This window comes from Hemitrygon akajei, chromosome 4 (genome assembly GCF_048418815.1).
Source record: "Hemitrygon akajei chromosome 4, sHemAka1.3, whole genome shotgun sequence".
Classification (NCBI taxonomy): domain Eukaryota; kingdom Metazoa; phylum Chordata; class Chondrichthyes; order Myliobatiformes; family Dasyatidae; genus Hemitrygon; species Hemitrygon akajei.
In genome coordinates this window covers 131,459,942-131,486,306 of record NC_133127.1, presented here as the reverse complement: position 1 = coordinate 131,486,306, position 26,365 = coordinate 131,459,942, and the positions used below count along the sequence as shown (strand labels likewise).

The 26,365-nt window shown below is 40.4% G+C and overlaps 1 protein-coding gene across 1 annotated transcript in view; it reads right to left on the bottom strand.

Annotated features, from left to right (window-relative positions):
- mre11a (MRE11 homolog A, double strand break repair nuclease) overlaps window positions 1-26,365 on the bottom strand; it is a 79,114-nt gene that overhangs the window by 44,014 nt on the left and 8,735 nt on the right. The window contains exons 2-10 of the mRNA XM_073043319.1: window positions 23,885-24,017; window positions 17,118-17,278; window positions 15,604-15,691; window positions 14,597-14,738; window positions 9,845-9,959; window positions 8,972-9,157; window positions 5,998-6,169; window positions 4,170-4,250; window positions 2,494-2,620 (exon numbers count right to left, since the gene is read on the bottom strand). Coding sequence (XP_072899420.1) covers window positions 2,494-2,620; window positions 4,170-4,250; window positions 5,998-6,169; window positions 8,972-9,157; window positions 9,845-9,959; window positions 14,597-14,738; window positions 15,604-15,691; window positions 17,118-17,278; window positions 23,885-24,017 — 1,205 coding nt within the window. The remainder of the gene's footprint in view (window positions 1-2,493; window positions 2,621-4,169; window positions 4,251-5,997; window positions 6,170-8,971; window positions 9,158-9,844; window positions 9,960-14,596; window positions 14,739-15,603; window positions 15,692-17,117; window positions 17,279-23,884; window positions 24,018-26,365) is intronic.

Here is a 26,365-nt window from a genome sequence, read left to right as displayed (position 1 = left end):
AATACCTTTTTGTGCAAGGTCTTAGAGATTGCGGAGCCATGAACATCTCCAGTCACAGCTGCTGACTTCTGCAGCTCAGTCAGAGTGACTATTAGTGTCACAGTAGCCACTCTTACATCTGCAATTCTTCTCCAGCAACTCAGTTTAGAGGGGTGGCTTGACCAAGGCACTATGACTGTAATTTCACATTTTTTCCATGATGGATTGCACTGAGCTCTAAGGTATGTTCAGTGCCTTTGAAAGAGTTTAGTACCCTTCCCCAGATTTATGCTTCTCTATAATCATTTCCCCAACTTGTCTTCGAAACATAGAAAACCTACAGCACAATATAGGCCCTTCAGGCCACAACACTGTGCCGAACATGTACTTACTTTAGAAATTACCTCAGGTTACCCATAGCCCTCTATTTTTCTAAGCTCCATGTACCTATCCAGGAGTCTTTTGAAAGACCCTATCATATCCACCTCCACCACCATTGCCGGCAGCCCATTCCACGCACTAACCACTCTGAGTAAAAAACTTACCCCTGACATCTCATCTGTACCTATTTCCAAGCACCTCAAAACTATGCCCTCTCGTGTTAGCCATTTCAGCCCTGGGAAACTATCCACACGATGAATGCCTCTCATCATCTTATACACCTCTATCAGGTCACCTCTCATCCTCTGTCACTCCTAAGGAGAAAAGGCTGAGTTCACTCAACCTATTCTCATAGGGCATGCTCCCCAATCCAGGCAACATCCTTGTAAATCTCCTCTGCACCCTTTCTATAGTTTCCACATCCTCCTTGTAGTGAGGCGACCAGAACTGAGCACAATACTCCAAGTGGGGTCTGACCAAGGTACTAAATAGCTGTAACATTACCTCTCAGTTCTTGAACTCAATCTCACGGTTGATGAAAGCCAATGCACCGTATGCCTTCTTAACCACACAGTCAACCTGCGCAGCAGCTTTGAGTGTCCTATGGTCTCGAACACCAAGAACCGAGGTTGCAAGTTTACCAGGATGCTGCCTGGTTTCGAGAGCGTGTGCTAAGAGGAGAGGCTGGACAAGCTTGGGTTGTTTTCTCTGGTGTGGTGAGGTTTATTAACCCAGATTCCCAGCATCTGCAGTCTCATATCTACACTTCACATTTGGCCAGGTGAAACTCTATCTGCCATACTTTTGCAACTGATCCATATCCCACTATATTCTTTGCCATTATTCTACAATATCCACACCACCACCAAGCTTTGCATCTTCTGCATACTTACTAACCCACCCATTTACTTTCCATCTATGTCATTTATATACCACAAACAGCTGAGGTTGTGGTACAGATTTCTGCAAAATGCCACCTATCACAGATCTCCAGCCAGAATAAGATTTATCAACCACTACATTCTGTCTCTACGGGCAAGCCAATTCTGAATGCAAATGGTCAATTAGCCATGGATCCCATGCACCTTAGTGTTTTGGATAATCTCCATGAGGGGCATTGTCAAATGCTTTACTGAAATTCACAGAGACGACATCCACTGCTCTACCTTCAATCACCTTTGACACTTGCTCAAAAAATTCAATCAAGTTAGTAATCCATTACATGCCATTCTGAATGTCCCTGACTATGCATGAGCTATGAGGAGAAGTTGGACAAACTTGGACATTGTTTTCCAATTGCTCATAATCCTATCCCTAAGGATCTTCGCCAGTAACTTCCCTGTCACTGACGTGACACTCACCGGTCTATAGTTTCTGGGATTAACCGTATTTCCCCTCTTGAATAGCAGAACAACATTAGCTACTTGCTAGTTCTCCAGGACCTTGCCTGTGGCTAAGGAGGCCAAAGAAATTTGTCAGACTCCAGCATTTTCATCTCTTAGCTCTCTCAATGACCCATCAAACCCATCAAATATCCATATTATATCCCACCAAACCCTGGGGGCTTATCCACCTTAATGTTCTTTAAGAGACCACACACTACCTCCTTCTTTATCTTGAAATGCCCTAGCAAATTAACATGCTCCACATTGATCTTCCTGTCCTCCTTACCCTTCCCTTTGGGGTGACCTTTTAGAAATTTATACAACCACAGGGGCATAGACAAGGCAAACAGTCACAGCCTTTTTCCCAAAATAAGGAAGTCTAAATTTAAAGGGCAGAGGTTTAAGGTGAGAAGGAAAAATTTAAAGGAGACCAAAGAGGCAAGCTCTTCCACATTGAGAGCGGCAGACCAAGCTGCCAGATGAAGTGGCAAGTGCAAGTACAATTAAAACATTTAAAAGACTATTTGGACATATTTATGGATAGGACAGTTTCAGAGGAATACAAGCCAAAAGCAGGCAACTGGGACTAGCTCAGGAAGGCACTTTGACCAGCAAGGGCCAGTTGGGCATGCTGTATAACTCTACCACTCCATCACAGTTATAGGCACACACTAATGGACAACTCCATCAGTTATAGGCAAACACTAATGTACACACATTTGTCATCAACTACAGAATGCAGGCTTACCTTTTTTATCTTTATGTTCTCTCTGCCGGAAAAAGTGAATGATATCCTTGGGGTTCGCCACTCGCTCAACAAATCTCTGGCTAAATCGAAGAGTATTGAAGGGTTCAAATCCACCACTGTAATCCACCTAAACCGTGTCAAGACAAGGAATTGCAAAGCTCAGCACAATTTATTTTTCATTATCTGATAAACTGCCTGGAGTAATTTTCAACACCCAGCACTCCGCATTTTGATAATTTTAGATTCATAAATAAATCAATTTGTTTAAAATTCCAATAACAGCTGCTAATAATAAATTAGATGCTGGATGTTGCATAGAGCAGCCCCACTGATAGGTTGTTTGTCAGCCAAATTAAAGCAATAGTGTAACAAAACTTAAATATTCGTACACAAAACAAATACAGCAAAATCCAAAATTATGAATCAAATTTTTGACGGAGAGCACTTTGATTATAATTCCTAAAATTGATATAAAATTTCATTATAAACCATTATAATTCATTAATTTTCAAATGGTCCAAACTTTAGAAGAGAGGTACAATTACACAGTTCCCTTCACTACCTGAAGGCACGCCAGCCATTAATGTTTTCAAAAACACATTATTATTTGGAAAGCACATGGAGGGGTGTATTGAGGCTGGTGGAGGAAGGATGTAGGCCAGTTGCAGGAAACTGCGACTAGCAAGGGCAACATGGACTGGTTGGGCTGAAAGGCATGTTATCTGTGCTGTACTGCTCAATGACTCTATGACATTTGAAGTATAATCATTGTTGAAAGATAGGAAATTATTGCCTTGGTTAATTTATTTAATGCATATATGTATAAAATCAATCCTGTGTGCTATTCTGACAAGATGCCATTATTCTCCTTCATCTTATTAAGAAAATGCCAGAGAAGTAGAGCATACAATATTGTTCTAGCAGCCAATAAGATCATAAACTGGCCAGATCAGTTATTAAGGTTCATTGATCATGAAAAGACTTTCAAATTTCTCTCCAATATACTACTGTGAAGGTTAAAATGAAGAACTTCTTAGCATCAAATCTACTTTTGGATTTTCCCAATTTATACTTATTTCCTCAACTCCATAACTTATCTAGATCAACTTGTGTAACACGTTGATTAGTTCAAATTCATTTATATCTTTTTCCAAAAAAGTTCTTAGGCAAATCTCTTCAAAGTTTCATGATGTATCTCTCAATATAAAAGCCCCAATATCTTATCCTGTTATCTGAATGTCCTTAAACTGCTGGACCTTCCACTAAATCTTCACCAGGATTTTTATGTTTCTCATTAAAATAGAATTTGAAATGAGACCCAATCAAGATATTTTATTTATAAACAGACCAATGATGAAACAGGTCTTCCGGGAAAACTTCACATTAAATCATATATATGAAGGCATCCTGTTCCATACCACATTGGAGTTCTTTTCCCAATCTCATTTCCATTAATACCATGAAAGCTGATATACACCTTCAATGACACATGAACTCCAACTTCTAGACTTTCTTCCAGAAGCAGCTTTGAACAACTCATGCTTTAGAAAAGAACAGTGATCCACTTAATACTTAATCAAAATGGAAAAATCCTTTTGCATCTCTGTTCTTTGTAACTAGCTCTATTTTTTAGAATGTGTGATTTGAATAGAACTAAATCAATTAAGGAAACTAACCCTCAGTCTTATTAGAGGCTTTTCTGGCTGACGTGGATTTCCAATGCGTTCTCTTTCAGCAACATCCAATAATCCTTCCACCTAAAAGATAAAATACAACAACAAAATGAAGACTGATTAATGTTCCAAAATAAATGATTAATTAAGAACCTTCCAACCATTGTCACCATCTTAACCTTATTCTTCAACTACGCACCACGAAACCATAACCCTCTATCCTCAATATTCAATGTACTGCCATCACCTCCATCTATATCCCAAATCACTGCTCAGCAGAAACTCTACTTGAATGTACAGGAATGTATACTGGCTTCTGCGTGAGGCCTAATTTGGAGTATTGTGTACAGTTTTGGTCACCTACCTACTGGAAGGATGTAAATAAGGATATAAAAACATTTCTGAGGATGTTGCTGAGTCTGAAGGACCTGAGTTATAAGGAAAGATGAAAACGTTAGGACTTTATTCCTTGGAATGTAGAAGACTGAGAGGAGATTTGACAAAGGTATACAAAATTATGAGGGGTATAGATAGGGTAAATGCAAGCAGGCTTTTTTAACTGAGGTTGTGTGGGACTATAACCAGAGGTCTTTCAGTGAGTCGGGAACCATCTAAGGAATGGAAGGAATTGTCAATGTTTCAAGTTTCATTTGGACTGAATGGAATTAGATAGTTACTGAATGAAATCATTAACTTTGGTCAGAATAGTAAAATTAATCATATAATTCCAAATCTTCCAGTTCCAGTGCTTTGGATTTAAAATTAATTTGTCTGTTAATGTAGATCCTATTGCCCTTTTAACCATTTCTTCTCCTTGTTCTTGTATACTTTGCCAGCTACAAGAACAAGAAAGCTCAGGCCTTTGCTAAAATATTTCAAGAATCAAGAATCATGTGTTACGAATGTGCCACAACTCTGAGGGGCTGAAGGGTACAAAGTAGCCCCCTCCTTTATGAGAATCGCAAGATAGCTATTAATTCGGGTCTGGGACCCAGGAAATGAGAGAGAATCCACAAGGTTTTGGAATGTGTCCTGGCCTCAGCGAAAACAAAACCCCTGATAACGGCTATTGTCTCTTGGAGACGGAATTGTGTATTGAGTACTGTACTATTCATTGAAGCCTCTCAGGGGGATGACCAGAGTGGTCTGGTTGAGGGATTGCATCATCCCAACCTGAATGACATCTGAGACCCCATGAGTAAGGATAAAAGAGGGTCTGGGGAACAACCCCTTTACACGCACCAGGAGAAACACTAGAAATCCCGTGACAGCGTTTAATAGCGACAGCCGGTGGGGCCCGTGTGTGTCCTTTCCCTTGCCTGGGATTGGTGGCCTTACCACGGAAGAACGGCTTAGCTAAAGGAGAGGCCACAAGTGAACGGGTACACCAACAAGACTCTGACGGATCAAAATCATAAAAAAGGAAAGCCGGCAAGTTTCTAAAAATCTCTCTCTCTCTCCAACCAAAGGCTGCAGCCTGCATGAACTGACTGACCTTTATATTTCCATCAGACAATACATTATCCCCTAGACAACGATAGAGCTTATTTCTTATTTATTATTATACCCGCACTTTTAGATTTAGTATTGACGATGTATATTATCTGTATGTTTGCATTGATATTATTTTTGTGTATTTTTACTAATAAATACTGTTAAAAATAGTACCATCAGACTTCAATGGACCTCTCTATCTTTGCTGGTAAGTGACCCAGTTACGGGGTTCGTAACACATGCAACAACATAAAGAATTCTTGCTCCAGATATTTTTTGGTATATGCTCAGCATCACCTTTTAATGAATGATGATGATTAAGTGGTCATTGCCTTACCTTTTCTACACAGAAAGCTTCTATTTTCTGTGTAACTTTAGGGTGATCTGGGTTAAATATGCCAGGGTGATCCGCCAGGACAACATCTTCAATAAAGAACTTACGAATCGTTTTCAAAGGAATTTTCTGCATATTCATTTTCTTTCCTTTGATTCGCAGTAATCCAATATGCCTAAATGAGAGAAATAAATAGCCAAGAATATTGGAGGCACAACGTTCATATATGGTAACCATTTAAATGGATATTTAAATGGTATTCCATATCAATATCACCTAATCCCTGCGCACAGCTGAGTACTATGTGGATGAAGCTTGGTATTAATATCAGAAAGAACTATACAGTACATGCCACCGGTAAGAATAACAGCAATTTAGCACAGTAGTCAACGTATGTGACTGGATTGGCAATATGACTTTTGCAGTCAAATTATTTTTCACTTAGTCAATGAAACTTAGTGGTAAGCATGCAGATTCAACATCTGTTTTACTTTTGGGTAACAACTGTATGCTTAAGATGGAAGGCTCTGTAGCATTTAATAGAAATATTTGGCCACCAATGGATGGACCCAATAATATAATAATATAAAAAGTTTTTTTTTGGACTGTGTCTGAAGGAAAAAATGCAACATTGGTTCTAAGGAACCTTGACACATGACAGTTGAAAGGGAAGATTGAATATTGGGGATAGTACTGAGAATGAGTCCATGTACCGAGAACATATGGAGATCATCATAAATATTGGAAAATGCACACCACTTCACAAACATCTACCAGCCCTGTCAGTTATTTGGACAAGAATATGCATTTTCAAACAGGCTTCATCAGCCACCACAGAAACCACAAAAATAAAATGGAAGCAAATCATCTTCAATCCTGAGGAATTGGCACAAAATTCATTTTGTCCATCCATCCACTGACTTAACAACATATTCAATAAATCATGATATATTCATATCTCAGAACATTTTAATAATTATTGTGGGAGGACCATTTTGCATTGCAAATGGGCCACTGCATATATTTGGATCAGTAATGTGTCTATTTTGCTAAATAATACAATAATAAGCTTTAACCTGAGCTAAAACATTAAAATCTCATCTCAAACACAGGAATTAAAAAGGTTGTAGGAAAATTAACATCTCATGTCATACTTTCATCTGTGTCAAGCCAATGTGCAGAGATTTTCAACCTAAGTACATCATGGAAGCTCTACATGAGTTCAGGAACTAAGCTTGGAACTCATTCTTAAGGAAGTTAGAGACAGACCATAAAAATAACACTTCTAAATCATATTTCTAAACCACGCCCAGGATTACGGCTGCACAGGTGGAAGGTCAACTGAGGAAGATCTGTACCAGCAAGGCGGCTGGACCGGATGGAGTTTCCCCACGATTACTGAGGGCCTGTGCGACTGAGCTGGGAGAACCACTACAGCGCATCTTCAACATGAGCCTGGAGCAGAGAAGAGTACCCAGACAGTGGAAAACATCCTGTATTGTCCCGGTACCGAAGAAACCACAACCAAAGGAGTTGAATGACTTCAGACCTGTTGCCTTGACGTCGCACGTGATGAAGACCATGGAGTGGCTGATAATACAGAATCTGAGGCCACAAACCAGGCACGCCCAGGATCCTCTTCAGTTTGCGTATAAGGAGAAGGTGGGAGTGGAGGATGCTATCACGTATTTGCTGCACAAATCACTCTCTCACCTAGAGGGGGTCAGTTGTGCTGTGAGGATTACATTCCTTGACTTCTCTAGTGCCTTTAACACCATCCAGCCCAAGATCTTAAGGCACAAACTAACGGAGATGGGAGTAGACTCTCACATGGTGGATTGGATAGTGGACTACTTGACAGATAGACCTCAGTATGTGCGGTTGGGAGACTGTAGGTCTGACACGGTGGTCAGCAGCACAGGGGCGCCGCAGGGAACCGTACTCTCTCCGGTCCTGTTCACCCTGTACACATCAGACTTCCAATATAACTCGGAGTCCTGCCATGTGCAGAAGTTCGCTGATGACACGGCCATAGTGGGGTGTGTCAGGAATGGACAGGAGGAGGAGTATAGGAAACTGATACAGGACTTTGTGATATGGTGCAACTCAAACTACCTGCGTCTCAATATCACCAAGACCAAGGAGATGGTGGTGGACTTTAGGAGATCTAGGCCTCATATGGAGCCAGTGATCATTAATGGAGAATGTGTGGAGCAGGTTAAGACCTACAAGTATCTGGGAGTACAGTTAGACGAGAAGCTAGACTGGACTGCCAACACAGATGCCTTGTGTAGGAAGGCACAGAGTCGACTGTATTTCCTAAGAAGGTTGGCGTCATTCAATGTCTGTAGTGAGATGCTGAAGATGTTCTATAGGTCAGTTGTGGAGAGCGCCCTCTTCTTTGTGGTGGCGTGTTGGGGAGGAAGCATTAAGAAGAGGGACACCTCACGTCTTAATAAGCTGGTAAGGAAGGCGGGCTCTGTCGTGGGCAAAGTACTGGAGAGTTTAACATCGGTAGCTGAGCGAAGGGTGCTGAGTAGGCTACGGTCAATTATGGATAACTCTGAACATCCTCTACATAGCATCATCCAGAGACAGAGAAGCAGTTTCAGCGACAGGTTACTATCGATGCAATGCTCCTCAGACAGGATGAAGAGGTCAATACTCCCCAATGCCATTAGGCTTTACAATTCTACCGCCAGGACTTAAGAACTTTTTAAAAGCTATTATTAATGCTTTTTGAGATGGTGATTTAGATGCATATCATATTTTTTTTTACTGAGTTAAGTATTGTATGTAATTAGTTCTGCTACAACAAGTGTATGGGACATTGGAAAAAAAAGTTGAATTTCCCCATGGGGATGAATAAAGTATCTATCTATCTATTTTTTAAACCTATTGCTAACGCAACAGAAATAACTATTAACACTTCACCCTGTGCTAGAAAAGCTGTAACAATCAAAAACAAGATGCACACTTTTTTACAGCTTCTCCTGGAGAAAGGGAGGTGACAACGGAGCTTCCCGGCTGTGAAACATAAAACAGCTGTTGTTCATTTCTTGTGGGAGCTATTTTACATTCATGCTCATGTCCCCAAATGACAAGGTCAAGGAAGTCATCCAAAAATTGCTCTGGAATGTAACTGGTAGCTCCATGCTTGCTCCTGTTTGAGAAACACATAATTACAAAGTTAGATTGCACTCAGTACTAGAGATACTTGAAAGCACAATATTAACTTTAAATTTTTATTTCACTCTTTTAAACTATCAGTGGTAACTACTGATGAAAATAAAATTATTCTGAATTTTTAAGACAGGAGCAGAATTAGACCACATAGCCTGTTAAGTCTGCTCTGCTCATGAACAAATAAAGACTGGCTTATAAGCTTTTGATTTCACTACAGAATTTAAAAACACTTTGATATGAACTTCTGCTTGAAGACAGTTTTTTCTCAAGTTTGAGATTGCACCAAAAAGAACAGTACTTAAGGCAAACCCTGAAAATTACATACTTCAAACTATTTGGGATCCTCTATATTAAATGATATTCCACACCTCCAAACCTTGCCCATGTCAAATTATCTATAAAATTTCTGAGTATATGTTCCTGTGCAGAATGGTGCAAAGATTGAAATCCCATGCAATGCTTTGTAAATCATTATGAGAACGAAGCAGGAATTAAAATTCTTTTTCATAAAACTGTTAATGAAAATCTCAACTAGAGAAGCATTTGGGATTATACATTCTGTATTTGTACTTGCTTTCATTTAAAGGAAAAATTTTATTCAAATTCTTTTAAGTTGCTTACAAATGTTACTTTTCACCAAATCATAAAATGATTGTTTTCTTGCCTATTTTGATGAATGACAAACATGTTAAACCAGCTGTCTTCCTCTTCCTTTGGCCTCAGCATTGTGACTTGTTTATTTACAAACATTCGGTAGAGACGTTCATCTGGAATGGCTCCTACGAATTAAAGCACATAAAGCACTTCACCAAACTACCGACAGAATTTCATGTTCAATGTGGTGTGTATTACTAAATAATCTTGAGAACTCCAATGGTATTAACAGCCTTATTTCTGCTTAATGTGTTATTAAATATTATCCTGAATATCTTCAGTTAAATGAGTCTCAAAAGTATTGATGTCAACATTTGTTCTCCATTGACATTTGTTTCTTTCCCCCTCATAATTAAAGTGTCAGATATTTCAAAATCTTGTTAGTTTGTCCCAATTCTCTTAAACTGGAATGGTTTTCTATCGTTTGCAATAAATCTGATTCACGATTTATTATATTTCATTATTCAACCTGAAAACAAAACTAAAATTAGTCTTCAGTCCCAAAGTGTTAGCTTAAAATTGGTGGTTGATACATTTTGAACAATGGAAGATTTGAAAATTTTGGTAATGATTAGGCAGTACATTGGAGTGAGTATTTTTTTCTTTATACAAGTGATTTCAGTTTTAGTCACGCAGAACACCACTAATTACAAACCTCCAGCTTGAATAAATCCTTTCACCCACTAACCTCTGTTTTCTGTGCACAAGCTGGATCTGAATTCAAACAGCCAATTCACCAAGGACCCCATGCACCTTAATCTTTTGGATTTACCTTCCATGAGGGACCTTGTCAAATGCTTTACTAAAATCCATATGGACAGCATCCATTGCCCTACCTTCATCAGTCTCTCTTGTCACCTTGTCAAAATACTCAATCAAGTTAGTAAGACACAACCTGCCCTGCACAAAGCCATGCTGGCTCTCCCTAAATAGGCCATGGGCTTCCAAATACTCATATATCCTATTCCTAAAAAATTCCTCCAGCAATTTCCCTACAACTGACATGAAACTCACCAGTCTATAGTTCCTGGAATTTTTCCTTCTGCCCTTCTTAAATAGAGGTACAACATTAGCCACTCACTAGTCCTCCAGGACCTCAACTGTGGCTGGAGATGACATGAAGATACTGGTCAAGGGCCCAGCCATTAATACTCATTAGGAGGCCCTTCCTTCTTCCTTCTTCTTGTTTTACGGCAGTTGGCACCCAGCTTAATGGTGCATTACTGCCACCTTCTGCTCCGTACTGTTGATCAGATGACAGACTTGCCTTCTAAATCCCTTCACCCATTCTCTCTCTCTCTCTCTCTCTCTCACACACACACACACACACACACACACACACACCCCTTAATCTACACTTTATCCTCCCTTCTTTGGCCATCCTAGTACCCTACTCCTGCTTATACATCATATCTTATATAAAAAAAACCCTTGTATCCCTCCTTATTTGGAGGCCCAACTCTTCCATCTTCTTGACCTCTAAACATTCTAATATATTTATACACTCAGCACTGATCTCCATGTCCTTTTCCTTGGTAAGTATTGAAGCAGAGTGTTCATTAAGTATCTTACTCACATTCTTCACAACCAAGCAAATGGTCCCCCCTTTATCCTTTGAGTGATCCCGTCCTCTCCCTAGTTATCCTCTTACTCTTGATGTATGTATAGAATGCCTTGGGATTCACCTTAATCCTACTTGCCAAGGGCTTTTCATGGGCCCTCCTGGTTTCCTAATTCCTTCCTTTAGTTCTTTTTTGGCTTCTTTATTCTCCTCATGTTTTCTGTTTGATCCCAATTTCTGAAGCTTTACATACTTTTCCTTTCTCCTCTTGACTAAATTCATCACCTCTCCAGACATTCAAAGTTCTGTTAACTTTCCATCCCCATCTTTCCTTCTAAAAGGAACATACCTTTCCTGTACTCTGTACAATTGACCTTTAAACACCCTCCAGATGTCCGAAGTGGACTTGCCAGAAAAAAGATGTTCCCAACGAACTCTTCTTAGTTCCTGCCTAATAATTTCCCCTACTCCAATCCTCTCCCACATGGATCGTACCTATCCTTATCTATAGCTATCCCGAAAGCTAAGGAGCTGTGGTCACTGCTCCCTAACTACTCTCCCACTGAAAGGTCAGTCACTTGGCCCGACTCATTACACAACACCAGGTCCAGTACAGCTCCTCTTCTCATTGGACCATCACATATTGATTTAAGAAACTCTTTTGGATATACTTAAATTCTGCCCCATCTAAACCTCTTGCATTAAGAAGGTCCCAGTTTATATATTAGTGAAGTTGAAATCCCCCATGACAACAACCCTATCATTTTAACACGTTTTCTTAATTTGTTTATATATCTGCCCCTCAATGTTTTGGTGGCTACAGGGGAACCTGTAGTACAATCCCATTAATGTGATGGCACCCTTCTAATCCTGTGTAGGTCAAAGGGATTAGTTTAGCTAGGCATTTGACAACTAGTTTAGATAGTTAGGCACAGCACAGTGGGCCAAAGGCCTATTCCCATACTGTACCATAAGGGACAGTAAGAAGATCACTAGTATTAGTAATACATTGGCACCCGGTCAGTAATCTCAGCTTGCAAGAATGGTGCTGTGGTAATTAAGGCCAACTTGAATCTGAGGCCCTATGGACACTGAAGCTCTCATTATAATATCTTGGGGAAGAGCTAGACAGATCCTGTTGTCCTTCCTCAACCAACAGCGAAACATATTATTTGCGTGTGGGAGTTTGCTATGCATAAGCAGCTTGTCTCACAGCCTACATCATAAAAAGAACCGGATGTCCAAAGCATTTTGAGGACTCCATTCCACTGGTGGTAAAGTCCTTTGGACAGATGTGTGGAAAGCATGTCTTTTTGCTCAATTTCCTCTGTCCTCACAGTGATGGCCAAAATTTGACTGTGAATTATGCTTTACTCTAACCCCAGAAAAACAGGCAGAGATACCTTGGGCATATATTCCAAGAACAAGAAGTTTCTACCAGTATGATACCAAAATCCACCTTTCACTGGGTTATGGGATAATAATAAATGACTGGATAAATGATTCTGATGTTCACAAAATCAGTTGCTCTCCAGTGCAGAAACAATATATATGTAGACAAAGTATAAGGAAGTGGCTAATGTCCTTTGCCAATGTCTTCCTCATCTTCCTTCATGCTGATTTCTTACTACTACAGAATATAATGCCTTGTGCCTAACTTCTCTCCAGCAGTGGCTACCACTTCTTTTCTCTCCAGCACCTCAGCGTGCTTGTCCTACCCTCCATATCAACCTCTCTCTTTCCTACTTCCTTCCCTCTGAAATTCTGTATCTCTCCTCACCATTCAGTTTCCTCCCCCCACCACTCTCCCCTACCCTCCTTCCTCATCCAGCACCTGTTCACCTCTATCACACTCCATAGTGCCATCTCCCTCTCTCCCCTTCGGCCCCTCCCCTTTCTTGTTCCTACCCCGCTATCTCTGCAGTCGCCCATACCAAGTACCTACTCTTCCTTTTTCTCTATCTCCCTCTTTTTCTCTCCTTTTCTCTCTTCTTCATTCTTGCTCTCTTTTCTCATTCTCTCTCTTGCCTTCCTTCTCTTAATTGCCTCTTTCTTCCTCTCTTTCCTCAATACATACCTGATCGGTTTTCTTCACCTTCTGACAGCCCTAAGCAGCAAGCTAAGATAGCAGACTATTGATAGACCGTATTTGGAGCTATGCTACTAACAGAGACTTTAGAAAGATATCCAGTAAGGATGATCTGGAGGGTGTGGTTATACGGAGAGTGTGCAATGCTGGTGATGTTATGGTGCAGGGCTCTGTGCAATATGGTGGCTTTTCACTTGAGTGAACACAGAATGCTATACAAGGCCTGTGCTACACTTTCCACTTCTGATCAAGTACTGGTGTTCTGCATCCGAAAACTTTAATTATGTACCCGCTGGGTAAAGAAAGCAGGCTGTTTGGCTTTCTGCAGCTTCTCCCATTCACAAAAAAGCCTCCCTGTGAGGGAGATTACTCTCTAAGTAATTGAGTTCACTGGCGTTTGCAGTATCGGTGACACTTACAGGGGGAGCTTAAAGTCACAGCTTTCACTTTCGACAGAATTTTGCACTCACTGGAAAATATAAACCAGCTGTCAAACTTGTGAGGCTCATCATATAACGGGCTGTTGTTGAATTTCAACAGCTCTCCTAATATCATTTTCATATTACCTTTAACACTATGTTGTACGATAATTTCCATATTTCTCCATTATACATTATACATGCCTGACCGTTTGGGACTGACTCTGATTACACATATGCTTTTTGATTAGACTGAACATTAAAATTTGCCCAAAGACAATTATTATTGTAATGTAAAATGTGAGCTTTATAGTTACAACAGTACTGGCTACACATAAAGCAGAGACATCTTGGCAAAAGGGAATGCCCTACTCCCTGCACCAATACCCCACCAGGAGGTGTGGAGGCAGGCTGGTGCCTAAGGGTGGGGAATGACTGAGCTGTGACTTTGAACCCGCAACTGAAGCACATCATCTGCCACAGTCTGTATCCACACTGTACAAAGCTGTTATGTTGGTATCATTCGGAGAAGCTCGCCTTTCAACATTTAAATGACAAACAGTAGAACTATATAAAATCCAAGTAATTTCTGTCTGCAGAGAGCAAGAGCAAATTTCCAGTTTATAATAAACCATGGTTATACACCTATTCAATTAAATCAGTAGCTTTTGCTTCCCTAAGCTCGAGACTCACCTAACCCATAGAGGGCCAGCTTGGTACCTCCTTTCTGAATCAGAATGGGGCTAATGTCAATCTTCTCAACTGACATAGAACGCCCAAAATGGTTCATTAATCCTGCACAGCTCAAGATATCCAAAGCACACAGTGCATCAGCCTGTAACAGAATTGAAATATAGAGAAAGTCTCAGCAGAAGATGGCAAACATACACCAAATGTCATCCCTAGTAGCAAAGCAAATGAAAGATCCAATAATCGCTTCACTGCTTTAATTTCCATGATCTCATCCATTAAATAATGCCCATCTGGGTTAAATGTTTCAGAAATTTTAATAGACAAGTATTGCACTTACAACTTATTTCAAATAAACTCAGAATTGAAAAGTACATTTAAAGAAAGAATCCAAGGCGTCCTCAACACAGTTAGGACTATTCAAAGTAATGGCATAGATAGGATGAGAGGAAAGGAGGTGGAAGCGATGTCCAATCAATAAAACTCTGAATGCATTCGGCACCCAGTTCCAGTCTGAAGTGGATCATAGGGCACCTAGTCCTAGCAGGTAGACCGGCATTTTAAAAATGTTAATGAGCCCAGCAGTTCATAATTCAAAATAAAAACAGAAAAAGCTGAAATACTCAGTGGATCTGCGAGCAGTTGTGTTAAGTTAACTTTTCATATGGAAAAATTCTTTCCACTAACTCCTTTCTAACATTAGCTAAAGCCCATTGATAGGACATTACTATTTCTTACTTAGATAATTAAACTCTATTCAACAAACCAGACTAAATTACTATTATTTGCTACTATAAGCTGATGAGGTGGACAATTTCTTTTTTTATCCAACTGGATCCATCAATATAATGGATACTGCCCTGCTTACAGAAATAATTTCCTCAAAGTGCAGCTTTTAATGTGAGTGGCATCTGATGTACCAATTTTACAGCAGTAGGCAAGGACACTGCCAAGAATTGATTAATCATTTGATCCTGAATGTGTAAAATAATTAAAAACACAAATCTTACCCCTGTAGGGTCATCATGGTTACCATGAATACTGAAAACAGGAATGGAGACATTTAAATTTCCATCTTGATAGTTTACCCAGGGAAACCTGAAAAAAGTAAAACGATTTATAGTTATAATTTGAGTAACACCAAGTTTCAGTTTTAGATTTAAGTCGATTGCCCTCTCTTACTCAATCTATTTATGCCTCAGTGGTATTCTAATAAGATTTCCCCAGCATTTCACTCAGATCAACCATAAAGCATCTAGAGTTTTGACTGAGATTAGTTATAGCATACTTGAAAATAAGAACATCGCAAGTAAAATCAAAGTGGAAGTCACCTCATTCTTCTGACAGCAATGCCATAATCAGCCCATGGCACTAAAGTGAACTGCAGTTCATTGAACAGTCAGCTAAAATTAATTAAACAACATATAAAAGGGAAATTGAACCTGAACTCTTCACAGAATCACTTTCAAACTATTTGAAATTAAAGTTTGTACAGTACTTAAAGTAAATGCAGCTGAAGTCTTAGTCTTATTTACAGTTCTGTGGATAAGCACTAGAGTAGTTGATTTCAAATGGATAACTTGCAGTATTTATGAGAATACATTTAGGATTTTCTACCAAAATAAAGTGAACAGTAGAAGCAGTGGTTATCGTTATTCTGAGGTCACTGGTAATCAGCCAGCATCAGTCAGTTGACAGTGCTCTCCAAATCAGAAAATTATGTTACTCCAGTTACATGATTTTAGTTGGCAAAACTTGTGCGATGTTGTTGGCAGTGTTGCACAGCTTTTTCTCTGGAGGACAAAATAAACCCCAGAAGGTATTTTGAAAAAGTGCAGGGAAATTGCTTCCAGTCTCGCAGCCAATTTTACCTTTCAATTAATATTATAAACCAGGTTAACCTGTCATTATCATATTGTGGTACTGTGGCGACCCACTTCCTAGTGCACTCGAACCGGCTCACAAATAGCCAGCACACCGGCATAAAGGCCAGTCCCAAAAGGGCGCCAGGTCTGCTTCACCAACAAAGGGAAAAGCCCGCACGGGACTGTGAATACGTGCCCCCTACAGCATCCGCGCCCGGGGAGGGCGGGATCAGGGAGGCTTTAAAGCGAGGCCACGAAGTTCAAATAAAATCTTTTTTAACTGCAGTTTACCGACTCCGTGTCATTATTTCAGTGCTGCGTGTAGCACACCGCTACAGTACCTTGCTATGTGTGAATTGACTACACAAATGACTATATGCCAAAAGTAGTAAGTTATTGTAAGATGTCATCGTAAATTTCTGAGGCTGTGAAAACAATATATTCATGTAAGTTTTGTTTTCCCATTTCAAAATAGAGCCCTACCAAATTCATCTCCTGAAATTGTGAGTTTAAATTTATTATGTAACAAAATTGCCAAGTTTTTGTCACTGTTCAAAACTCCTCTCCAAATACTCATTTGCTAAGAGTATTATTATACTTACTCCATATTTTGGGGAAAAAAACTACAGTAAATAAATCATGTATAAAAATGTACTTACTTACTATAACCAAAATTAACTGACTGATCACTTAATATTTCAAACTGTACTGGAGTGTCTCCCATGCAGTATTTCCTCATTAGCTCCATACAGGTATGTAAAGTCTTCCGGGAAGGTTTGTTGTCATGAAAGAGGTCTCCACCCAGCAGTATAAAATCAACCTAAGAGATGGAAAGAAATTGCAAGCCAATAAATGATTTTTTTTTGGTTTAATCTTGTATCAATGTACATTTTCCAGAACTATTCTTAGGTTTAACATTATTAAAATAATCTAATTAACTGGGTACTTGGATTGCTCAGGGAAACCGCTTTTTGGCTGTGATACTCAAACAATGCCATGACAACATAATTTCATGTTTTAGCAGCTGGGCTGGGATCTACATATGGATTTTCACCGAGTAAAAGTCTTTAATCAAAGTTTTCAATGCTGAAACTAATTTAACAATTGATGTCAAAGCGGCACTTATGAGGACCAGTGACTATTTCTTGATGATACTCTAATAAAACTTAATAGCTTCTTATTACAATAATAGAATTTTGACATTTTTAAAAATGTGTCACATATGTATAATTAAGCATAAAAGCAACTAAACCTTACTTCATGGTAAATTAGCTTCCTAGCGGTCAATCAGATACAGCACACTGCAGAATATATATTAATCAATTAGATTGAAATGTAGAGAGAACAAGTTTATGAATGATACAACTGGCTACATGGATGACAGTGAAGAGGAGAGCTTTAACTCAAGGAAAACATGGTATGCCTTGTCAATTGGGCAGAGAAGTAGTAAATGAAAGTTAATCCAGGGACGTGAAACATAAATGCATTTGGCTGGACATAGAGTTGTGTTGGGGGCTTTGAAATAGATGTCTGCAGAACAGAAGGAACTTAATTGAAGAATATAAAACAGTGAAGAGACATTGGCTGAGAGGTAAGCAGAGGCACAGGTAAAGTTTCCTGCATTTTGTTTTTAGCCTCAGAGAATTCAATTGGCAGTTAGGGCAGCGGCATTTCCTTCTGTGGGCTGTGGGAAATCAGGAAGACTTCCAGTGTTCCTGAAGACTTCATCTGTAGAGGTGTGTCCAGCTGCAGCTCTTGACTGAACACATGGAGGAGCTGGGGGTAGATATGGACAAGTTCAGGACTTTCTAAGATGTGGAGGGTTTTATAGACGAGTCTCAGCAAGGCAGTCTATTTTTATTTTATTTAGAGATACAGTGCTGAACAGGCCCTTCAGCCCAACAAACCATGCTACCCAGAAACCCACCTACTTAACCCTAGTCTAATCACAGGGCAATTTACAATGATCAATTAACCTACTGGACTATGAGAGGAAACTGGAGCACCTGGAGGAAACCCACGCGATCATGGGAAGAACATACAAACTCCTAGAATTGAACTCCAAACTCTGACAACCCAAGCTGTAACAGCGTCGCACTAACCACTACACTACCGTGGCACCCCACCTAATGTACAGGCAGAAAGCAGTTGGGCAACCATCAGGAAAGGTTAAAGTAAAAGGCTGTTAATCAAGATAACCCTGCGACTATTCCTCTCGAAAAAAATATACCACTTTGAATAGAGCAAACACGAGGAAATCTGCAGATGCTGGAAATTCAAACAACAACACACACAAAATGCTGGTGGAACACAGTAGGCCAGGCAGCATCTATAGGGATGAAGCTAAGAGCTGGAAAGGTGATTGGCGAAAGTGATACAGAGCTGGAGAACGGAAAGGATCATGGGACGGGAGGCCTCAGGAGAAAGAAAGGAGGGGGGGAGCACCAGAGGGAGATGGAGAACAGGCAAACAACTAAATATGTCAGGGATGGGGTAAGAAGGGGAGGAGGGGCATTAACGGAAGTTAGAGAAGTCAATGTTCATGCCATCAGGTTGGAGGCTACCCAGCCAGTATATAAGGTGTTGTTCCTCCAACCTGAGTTTGGATTCATTTTGACAATAGAGGAGGCCATGGATAGACATATCAGAATGGGACGTGGAATTAAAATTGTGTGGCCACTTTGAATAGAGCTGGGGGAGGCAAGCAGTAGGTTTGGGTTTCTGTGGCACTCGGATGGCTCCCAGGTTCGGTAGGGATGGGTGAAGGCAGGAAGAACTATAGTGATTAGGGACTCAATAGTTTGGGGGGGAGATTTTGTGGAGGGATCCCAACATTTTGGGAGACAGATTTGCTGGTATTACTAGGGTGTGTTTAAACTAGACTGAGTGGTGGATCCCAAGCATCAGGAAGGCAGATGAAAGGCTGGAAAATGATGCAGACGTCAGTAACAGCAAGTTGAATAGGTATGACAGGCAGCAGAAAGGCCACGAGTGAGGAAAGCCTAGGTAAGAGGGAGGAACCCAGGGAATGATCCTGGGATATTATAGCCATTATAGAAACATGGCTAGATGGCTAAGGGAGGGTCAGGAATGACAGCTTACAGTCCTGGGGGTGCATGTGCTTTAGGGAGGCTAGGGGCAGAGGAAAGAGAGGAGAGAATATTGCATTTTTAATTATAGGAAATATCACAGTGGTAATCAGAGATGAAATTATTGAAGGATCATTCAGCGAGGCTTACAGGTGGAACATAAAAAGGGGATAATCATATTACTTCAAGTATGTTATAGGCTCTCAAATAGTTAAATGGGAATTAAAAGATCAAATATGCAGGGAAATTGTGCGGAGCTTAAGAAATAAAAGGTTGACATAGTAGGGGATCTTAACTTTCTTAGCATGGATGGGGACGGCCAAACTGTGAGGGTTAAATGGGTTGGAATCTGTTAGGTATGTTCAGGAAGCTTCTCTTGGCAATACATAGAGAGACCTACTCGGGAAGGGCACAGCTTGCCCTAGTCTTGGGTAATAAGGGAGGGGCAAGTGACTGAGGTAATATCAGGGAAGCAATTTGGGACCAGTGACTGTAGTTCTATTAGTTCTAAAATAGTTATGGAAAGGGACAGAATTGGTCCACAGGTTCGAGATCCTAACTGGGGCAAAGCGAATTTTAACAGCCTGAGACAGGAGCTTGCAAAAGTCAATTGGAAACACAAAGTACACTGCAGATGCTATGGTCAAATCAACACGTACAAACAAGCTGGAGGAACTCAGCAGGTCGGGCAGCATCCGTGGAAACGAGCAGTCAATGTTGACCCGAAACGTTGACTGCTCATTTCCATGGATGCTGCCTGACCTGCTGAGTTCCTCCAAGTTGTTGTATATGTTAAAAGTCAATGGGAGCAGGTTTTTTGAGAGCAAAGGGACTACACATGCAGCAAACTTTTAAAGATGAGAGAGTGAGAGCTCAAGGTCTGTATATTCCTGTTGGAGTGAAGGCAAGACTGGCAAGAGCAGCGAACCTGGGATAATGAGGGATATCGAGTGTCTGGCCAGGAAAAGGCTGCATGGATCAGGATGAGTCACATACAGACAGCTGGGATTAAGCAAATCCCTGGAGGAGTACAATGGATGCAGAAGTGTACTCAAGTGAAATTAGGAGGATGAGATAACTTCGGCAAAAAAAATTAAGAAGTTACAGAAATTTTATAAATATGTTAAGGAGAATAGGGCCTCCTCTCACTACCACTAGAGTGGTCACAGTGAGATCTGTGTAAGAGCAGGAACCATTAAAAAGAGCAAATCTCACTGCATGAGTTACACTTGGGCCAATAAAAAGTAGGGTTTAAGCAGAGCAGCCATTGTGTCAGCAGACACAGTTAGAGTAGGAAACTGAGGCTTTGGCAAGAAGGGGCAGAGGCTATGGTTCCAGAGGCCATTTTGGATTGGCCACTGTGTGAGCGGGCCAGTGTAAAAGTCTAAGGTTCAAGGCTTTGGCAAGAAGGCACAAGTGAGTAACAGATAAGGTTTTTTTTAATAAAGTAATTAACTAAAAAGATATCAAATTACAATTTTAAATAATCTTGGGCTGCAGGAACAGGTGAAGTGTTGTTGCTACATGATATGAGAGCTGGTGGATCCCATTGTGGTTCCTGATGACCACATCTAAAGCAGGTGTTGGTTGCTTGAGGAACTCGGGCTCAAGCTGATGAATTGGATCAGTGATGCATCAGGGAGGTGGCACTGTGTTTCAGGATGCAGCATACCCATTAGATTAATACCTCAGAACAGTCTGTGGCAAGGGACAAGCCGGCATGACTGCAGGTGAGACAGGTAGGGGGGACCCAGGTGGTAGTGCTGGAGGAGCTCAGCCTTTGACCTTTTCCAACAGGCCTGAGATTGTTGTTCCCTGGATGAGAGTGGGGGTCGTAGGAAGGATGAGCAACCAAACTGTGGTACCATAGTTCAGGGAGCCATTCAAGAGGAAGGAAAGAAGAGAAATGTTGTTGTAATTGGGGTAATATTGTCAGAGGAATGGACACAATTCTCTGCAGCAAGGATCGAGTGTCCCGAAGGCAGTGTTGTCTGCCTGCCGCCTGGGTTCATTTCACCTGACATGCAGAAGAATTTGGAGTGACAGGAGAAACATGCAGTTGATGTGGTACCAACTATGTAGGAAGAACAAGAAAAGAGATTCTGCTGAGGGTACGTGAGCAACTAGGGACTAAATTAAAATGCAGAACTAAAAAGGTAACAACCTGGATTTTACCTGAGCCAGAAGCAAATTGGCATAATTAATAAGATCCGAGAGCTAAATGCACGGCTCAAAAATTGGTGTGGGATTTGACTTTGTGGGACATTGGCAACAGTAATTGGAGAGGCGAGAGTTGTTCTGATGGGATGGGCTCCATCTGAACCAGGTTGAGTCTTACCTGCATAACTAGGGTTGTGGAAAGGACTTTAAACTAATTAATAGGGAGATGGGTTCAACAGCTTGGAAAAGTGTGGATAAAGTAAAATGGAAGAAGAGTACAGGAGAGGTTAGTGAAGTCTCCAGAATAAAGAATAATTCAGAAAGTTTAGAAATGGATAAAATTTAACTATAGGTAACATGGAGATAAAGTTGAAATGAAGGGTGGTGAAGGTCTGAAGCTGATTTATACTTGTGCATACGGGCTATGCGTAGCCCTGATTTTCACTTCTGCGTAGCCCTACGCCATAGCGAGTATGCTATGGTGTGTGCCAAAATGCTAGTTGGCAGTGGGATTTCTATGCCACTGTGTTGAGTTTCTTCATGAGAGACATGGACGAGGAAATGCATTTCAAAAATTTTCGCATGTCGGCAGGTAGATATGACGATTTGGTTCATCTATTTCGCATCGGTGTACAGACATGGCAGAGAAGAAGCAACCGGAAGTGCGTAGGAGGAAATGTGATGCTACCAAGTGGACCAATCACAGTTGTTGCGGTCTGCATCGCCACAACACGAGTTACTTTTTTGGGGAGGTGCACGTCACCTTATGGCGTAGGGTATGTGGTACCTACTGTGTAGATGCGATGCACAAGTATAAATCAGCCTTGAAGGTGCTACATTTGAATGCATGCAATAAACAGACTGCATGGACCAGTAGTCAAAAACTGTGTTCACATTTAGAAAGTACTAGAAGAGTTGTGACCTACATGGTAATAGACCTAGTGCTACAATGCGGCATTAGGCAGGATAGTTTCTCTTTGGTACATAAACTCATGAGTGGAATGGATTACAGTGGATTGCAGTTAATTGGGACACATTGGGGTCAGTACATTTTGGCCCAATTAAGCAGCTGCCCCAATTAGCCAAAGTTTCATGAAAATAGTTTTAAAAAAAGTATGAAAAAGACAAACTACCATTTAACTGAGTAACAACTTATGAATTTAAATGAAATAAAGAACAAATTAGGATACTGCCAATGCTACTACAGTACTATAAAACTGCACATTCGTAGTTCCTTATCGTTACTGAGAGGAATTCATCTGGTGTACACTGCCATCTTCTTTGGATTGAACGCAATTGAACAAAATCGAGACACATAATACAGATAATCAACTTCCTTCCTTCAACTCTTTCAACAACTGTAACCTCCAAATCTTCATATTCATTGTAACATTCAAGATCATCATCAATACTTCCAAATTCTTTGTAATTCATAACTTGAAGTACTGAAATTGTTTCATTTTCACTCCCAGCCATTTGTGGCATCTCAAAGCCTGAACACTTAAAACCACAGTGAGCAAAACCATTCAGAATTGCCTTACTGTCTATTTCTTGCCAAAAATCAGTGGCAAAAATCAGTTTTGTGAACACACAGAACTGATACTATTTAAAAACTTTGTTCTAAGTACAGTGTAGTTTCTAATATCCACACAAGTGTACACATGTAAAGCTAGTTAGAAACTGGCAACCGTCTCCTCTCCCAATTAAGCAGCATAATGTCCAAAATAAACGAAGAGAATCCCGACTATTTTCTCAATTAGTTTTTGTTCTTAAGAGTTGTCCCAAATAAGCAGCTGCCCGGATTAACTGATGGCTCAATTATCCAAGTTTACTGTACTTCTGTTAAATTTTCTGTGATTCTGTAAATCGTGAATAGTGGGACTAACATCAGGTCATAAAGCCAAAATCCACTGTTCAGTTCCCCAAACATTGAGTGTTCCACTAGATTTCCAGCATCTGCAAAATCTCGTGTTTATGATTCATTTCTAATTCATATTTTTATAAATAAAGTTACATGTACAGGTATAACTCAACTTCAGCAGAGCAATATGATAAAAATAATTTTTTTTAACAAATGCAGTGTTAAAATAAACACTGCAAAACAAACTGTTTTTTTCATACAGACTAATGATCAAGTTAATCACATTTCTGCACCACTGTTGCTCACGTTAACTTACCTCATTATCCTGTGCACATTTTAAAATCTCGTCAAAGGTTGCAAGAGTATCATTTCCCCTTACGGCATCTTTTTCCAAATAACCAAGATGAATGTCAGTTGCAATTAAAATTTTCAAAGTATCCTGATCATCTCTGTAATAATTATGAAATAGATAGTAGATAGTTAACATTAGAGAAGTACAAGGAACTTCAACTAGTTCATTTAATAAAGTGTCTCAAATATTTATAACAATTCAGCATATAGTATACAAAACTAGATTAATACCTCTACTACTTTTTGAAAATAAAAAGAGGACCTCTGCTTTAAATTGGAATTGAAAGATACAGTGAAAAGCTTGTCTTGTATTCTGTTCATACAGACCAAAACATTACAGAGTGCATTGTGGTAGAACACAGCAGATAAACAATAAGACGCAAGGTCATAACGAGGTAGACTGTGAAGTCAGTAGAGTCCATCTTCTTGAACTAGGTAACCATTTAATAGTCTTATAACAGCAGACAGAAGCTGACCTCAAGTCTGGTAGTATGTGCTTTCAGGCTTTTTTAAAAAATCTTCAGCCAGATGGAAGATGGAAAGAAGCTATGGAGAGGGTGCAGAGGAGATTTACCAGGATGTTGCCCTGGTTTAGAGAACAAGTCATATGAATCAAGGTTAGCAGAGCTGGGACTTTTCTCTTTGGAGCGTAGCAGAATGAGAGGGGACTTGATAGAGGTCTACAAGATTATGAGAGGCATAGATAGGGTGGATAGTCAGTACCTGTTTCACAGGGCACCAATAGCAAACACCAGAGGGCATATGTACAAAATTAAGGAAGGGAAGTTTAGGAGAGACATCAGGGGTAAGTTGTTTTTTTTTCCACAGAGGGTTCTGAGTGCCTGGAATGACTTGCCAGGGATGGTGGTGGAGGCTAAAATATTAGGGGTTATTTAAGAGCCTCTTGGACAGACACGTGGATGAAAGAAAAACAGAGGGTTATGGGATAGTGTGGGTTTAGTACTTTTTTTTAAGATTATATGGGTCGGCACAACATGGAGGGCTGAAGGGCCTGTACTGTGCTGTATGTTCTATGGTAAGGGAGAACAGCAAATGTCTGGGGTGGTTGGGGGTCTCAGTAAAGCCAAAGCTTTACGGAGGCAGCAAAAATTATAGACGAAGTCTATGCAGAGGAGACAAGTTTCCGTGATGTGCTGTGTCCACAACTCTCCGCAGTCTCTTTCCACCACATGCTAAGTAGTTGCCATACCAAACTGTGATGCATCCAGATATGATGCTTTCTAATGTGCATTGATAAAAATTGGTAAGGATTGACAGACACATGGCAAATTGCATCTATTTCAATGCACTTAGCTTAAAAGGTAAGGTGGACAAACTGAGGGCAAGGATTGCCTCAAGGCACTACGATATTGTGGCCATAACAAAAACATAGGCAAGAGATGGACACGACTGCCAGCTCAGTGTTCCAGGATCCAATACTATGCTTTAGGAACGACACAGGAACAAGTAGGAGTGGAGGGCTTGTTATCTTCTTAAAAAGGGAGGATATAACAGTTGTGCTTAGAGAGGATATTCTTGAGGGATCATCTAAAGACGCCATTTGGGTAGAATCCAGAAATAAGAAGGAGCTAGTCACTTTGGTAGGGCTATATTATAGATTTCCCCCAGTAGTTAGTGGGAACTTCAGGAGCAGATGTGTCAAGAAGTTACACAAAGTTTTGAGAATGGTAGGGTAGTGCTAGTGAGAGATTTCCATTTTCCTGGTATCGGCTAGGTCACTCAGAGTACATAGGGCCAGGAAGGGGCAGAATTGGGGTGGCTCAACACAGTTTCCTCACACAAAATATATTGGAACCTACTCAAGAAGGAGAAATACTGGATTTCCTCTTCGAGAACGAGGAAGGCCCAGTAACTGAAGTGGCAGTTGGGGAGCACTTTGGGTCTAGTGAACACCATTTTCTTAGTTTTAAAGTAACTGTGAAAAACAATAGAACAGGTTTTAAGGCCCTAAACTGGAGCAGGACCAACTTTGGGCGTTAGGCAGGATCTAGTTGAGGTCAACTGGGCAACTCTATTTATCTTTGTTTGTTTGTTTATTTAGAGATACAGCACAATATCAGGCACTTCTGCCCAACAAGCCCATGCTGTACAATTACACCCAGGTGTCCAATTAACCCATGCATCTTTGGAACATGGGAGGAAACTGGAGCACTCAGAGGAAACCCAAGCAATCCTTACAAACAGTGGCAGAATTGAACCCAGGCTGCTGGCACTGTAATAGTATTATAGTAACTGCTACACTACTGTGCTGCACCTTTAAAGGCAAAGAAACAGTTGGCATGTGGGACGCTTTTATAAGCATCATATCAAAAGTTCAGGGGCAACATGTTCCCATTAGGGTGAAAGGTAGGCATACCAAGTTCAAGGAACCCTGGCTAATGTGAGATATTAAGGCTCTGGTCAGGAAAACAAAGAGGCAGTTTGA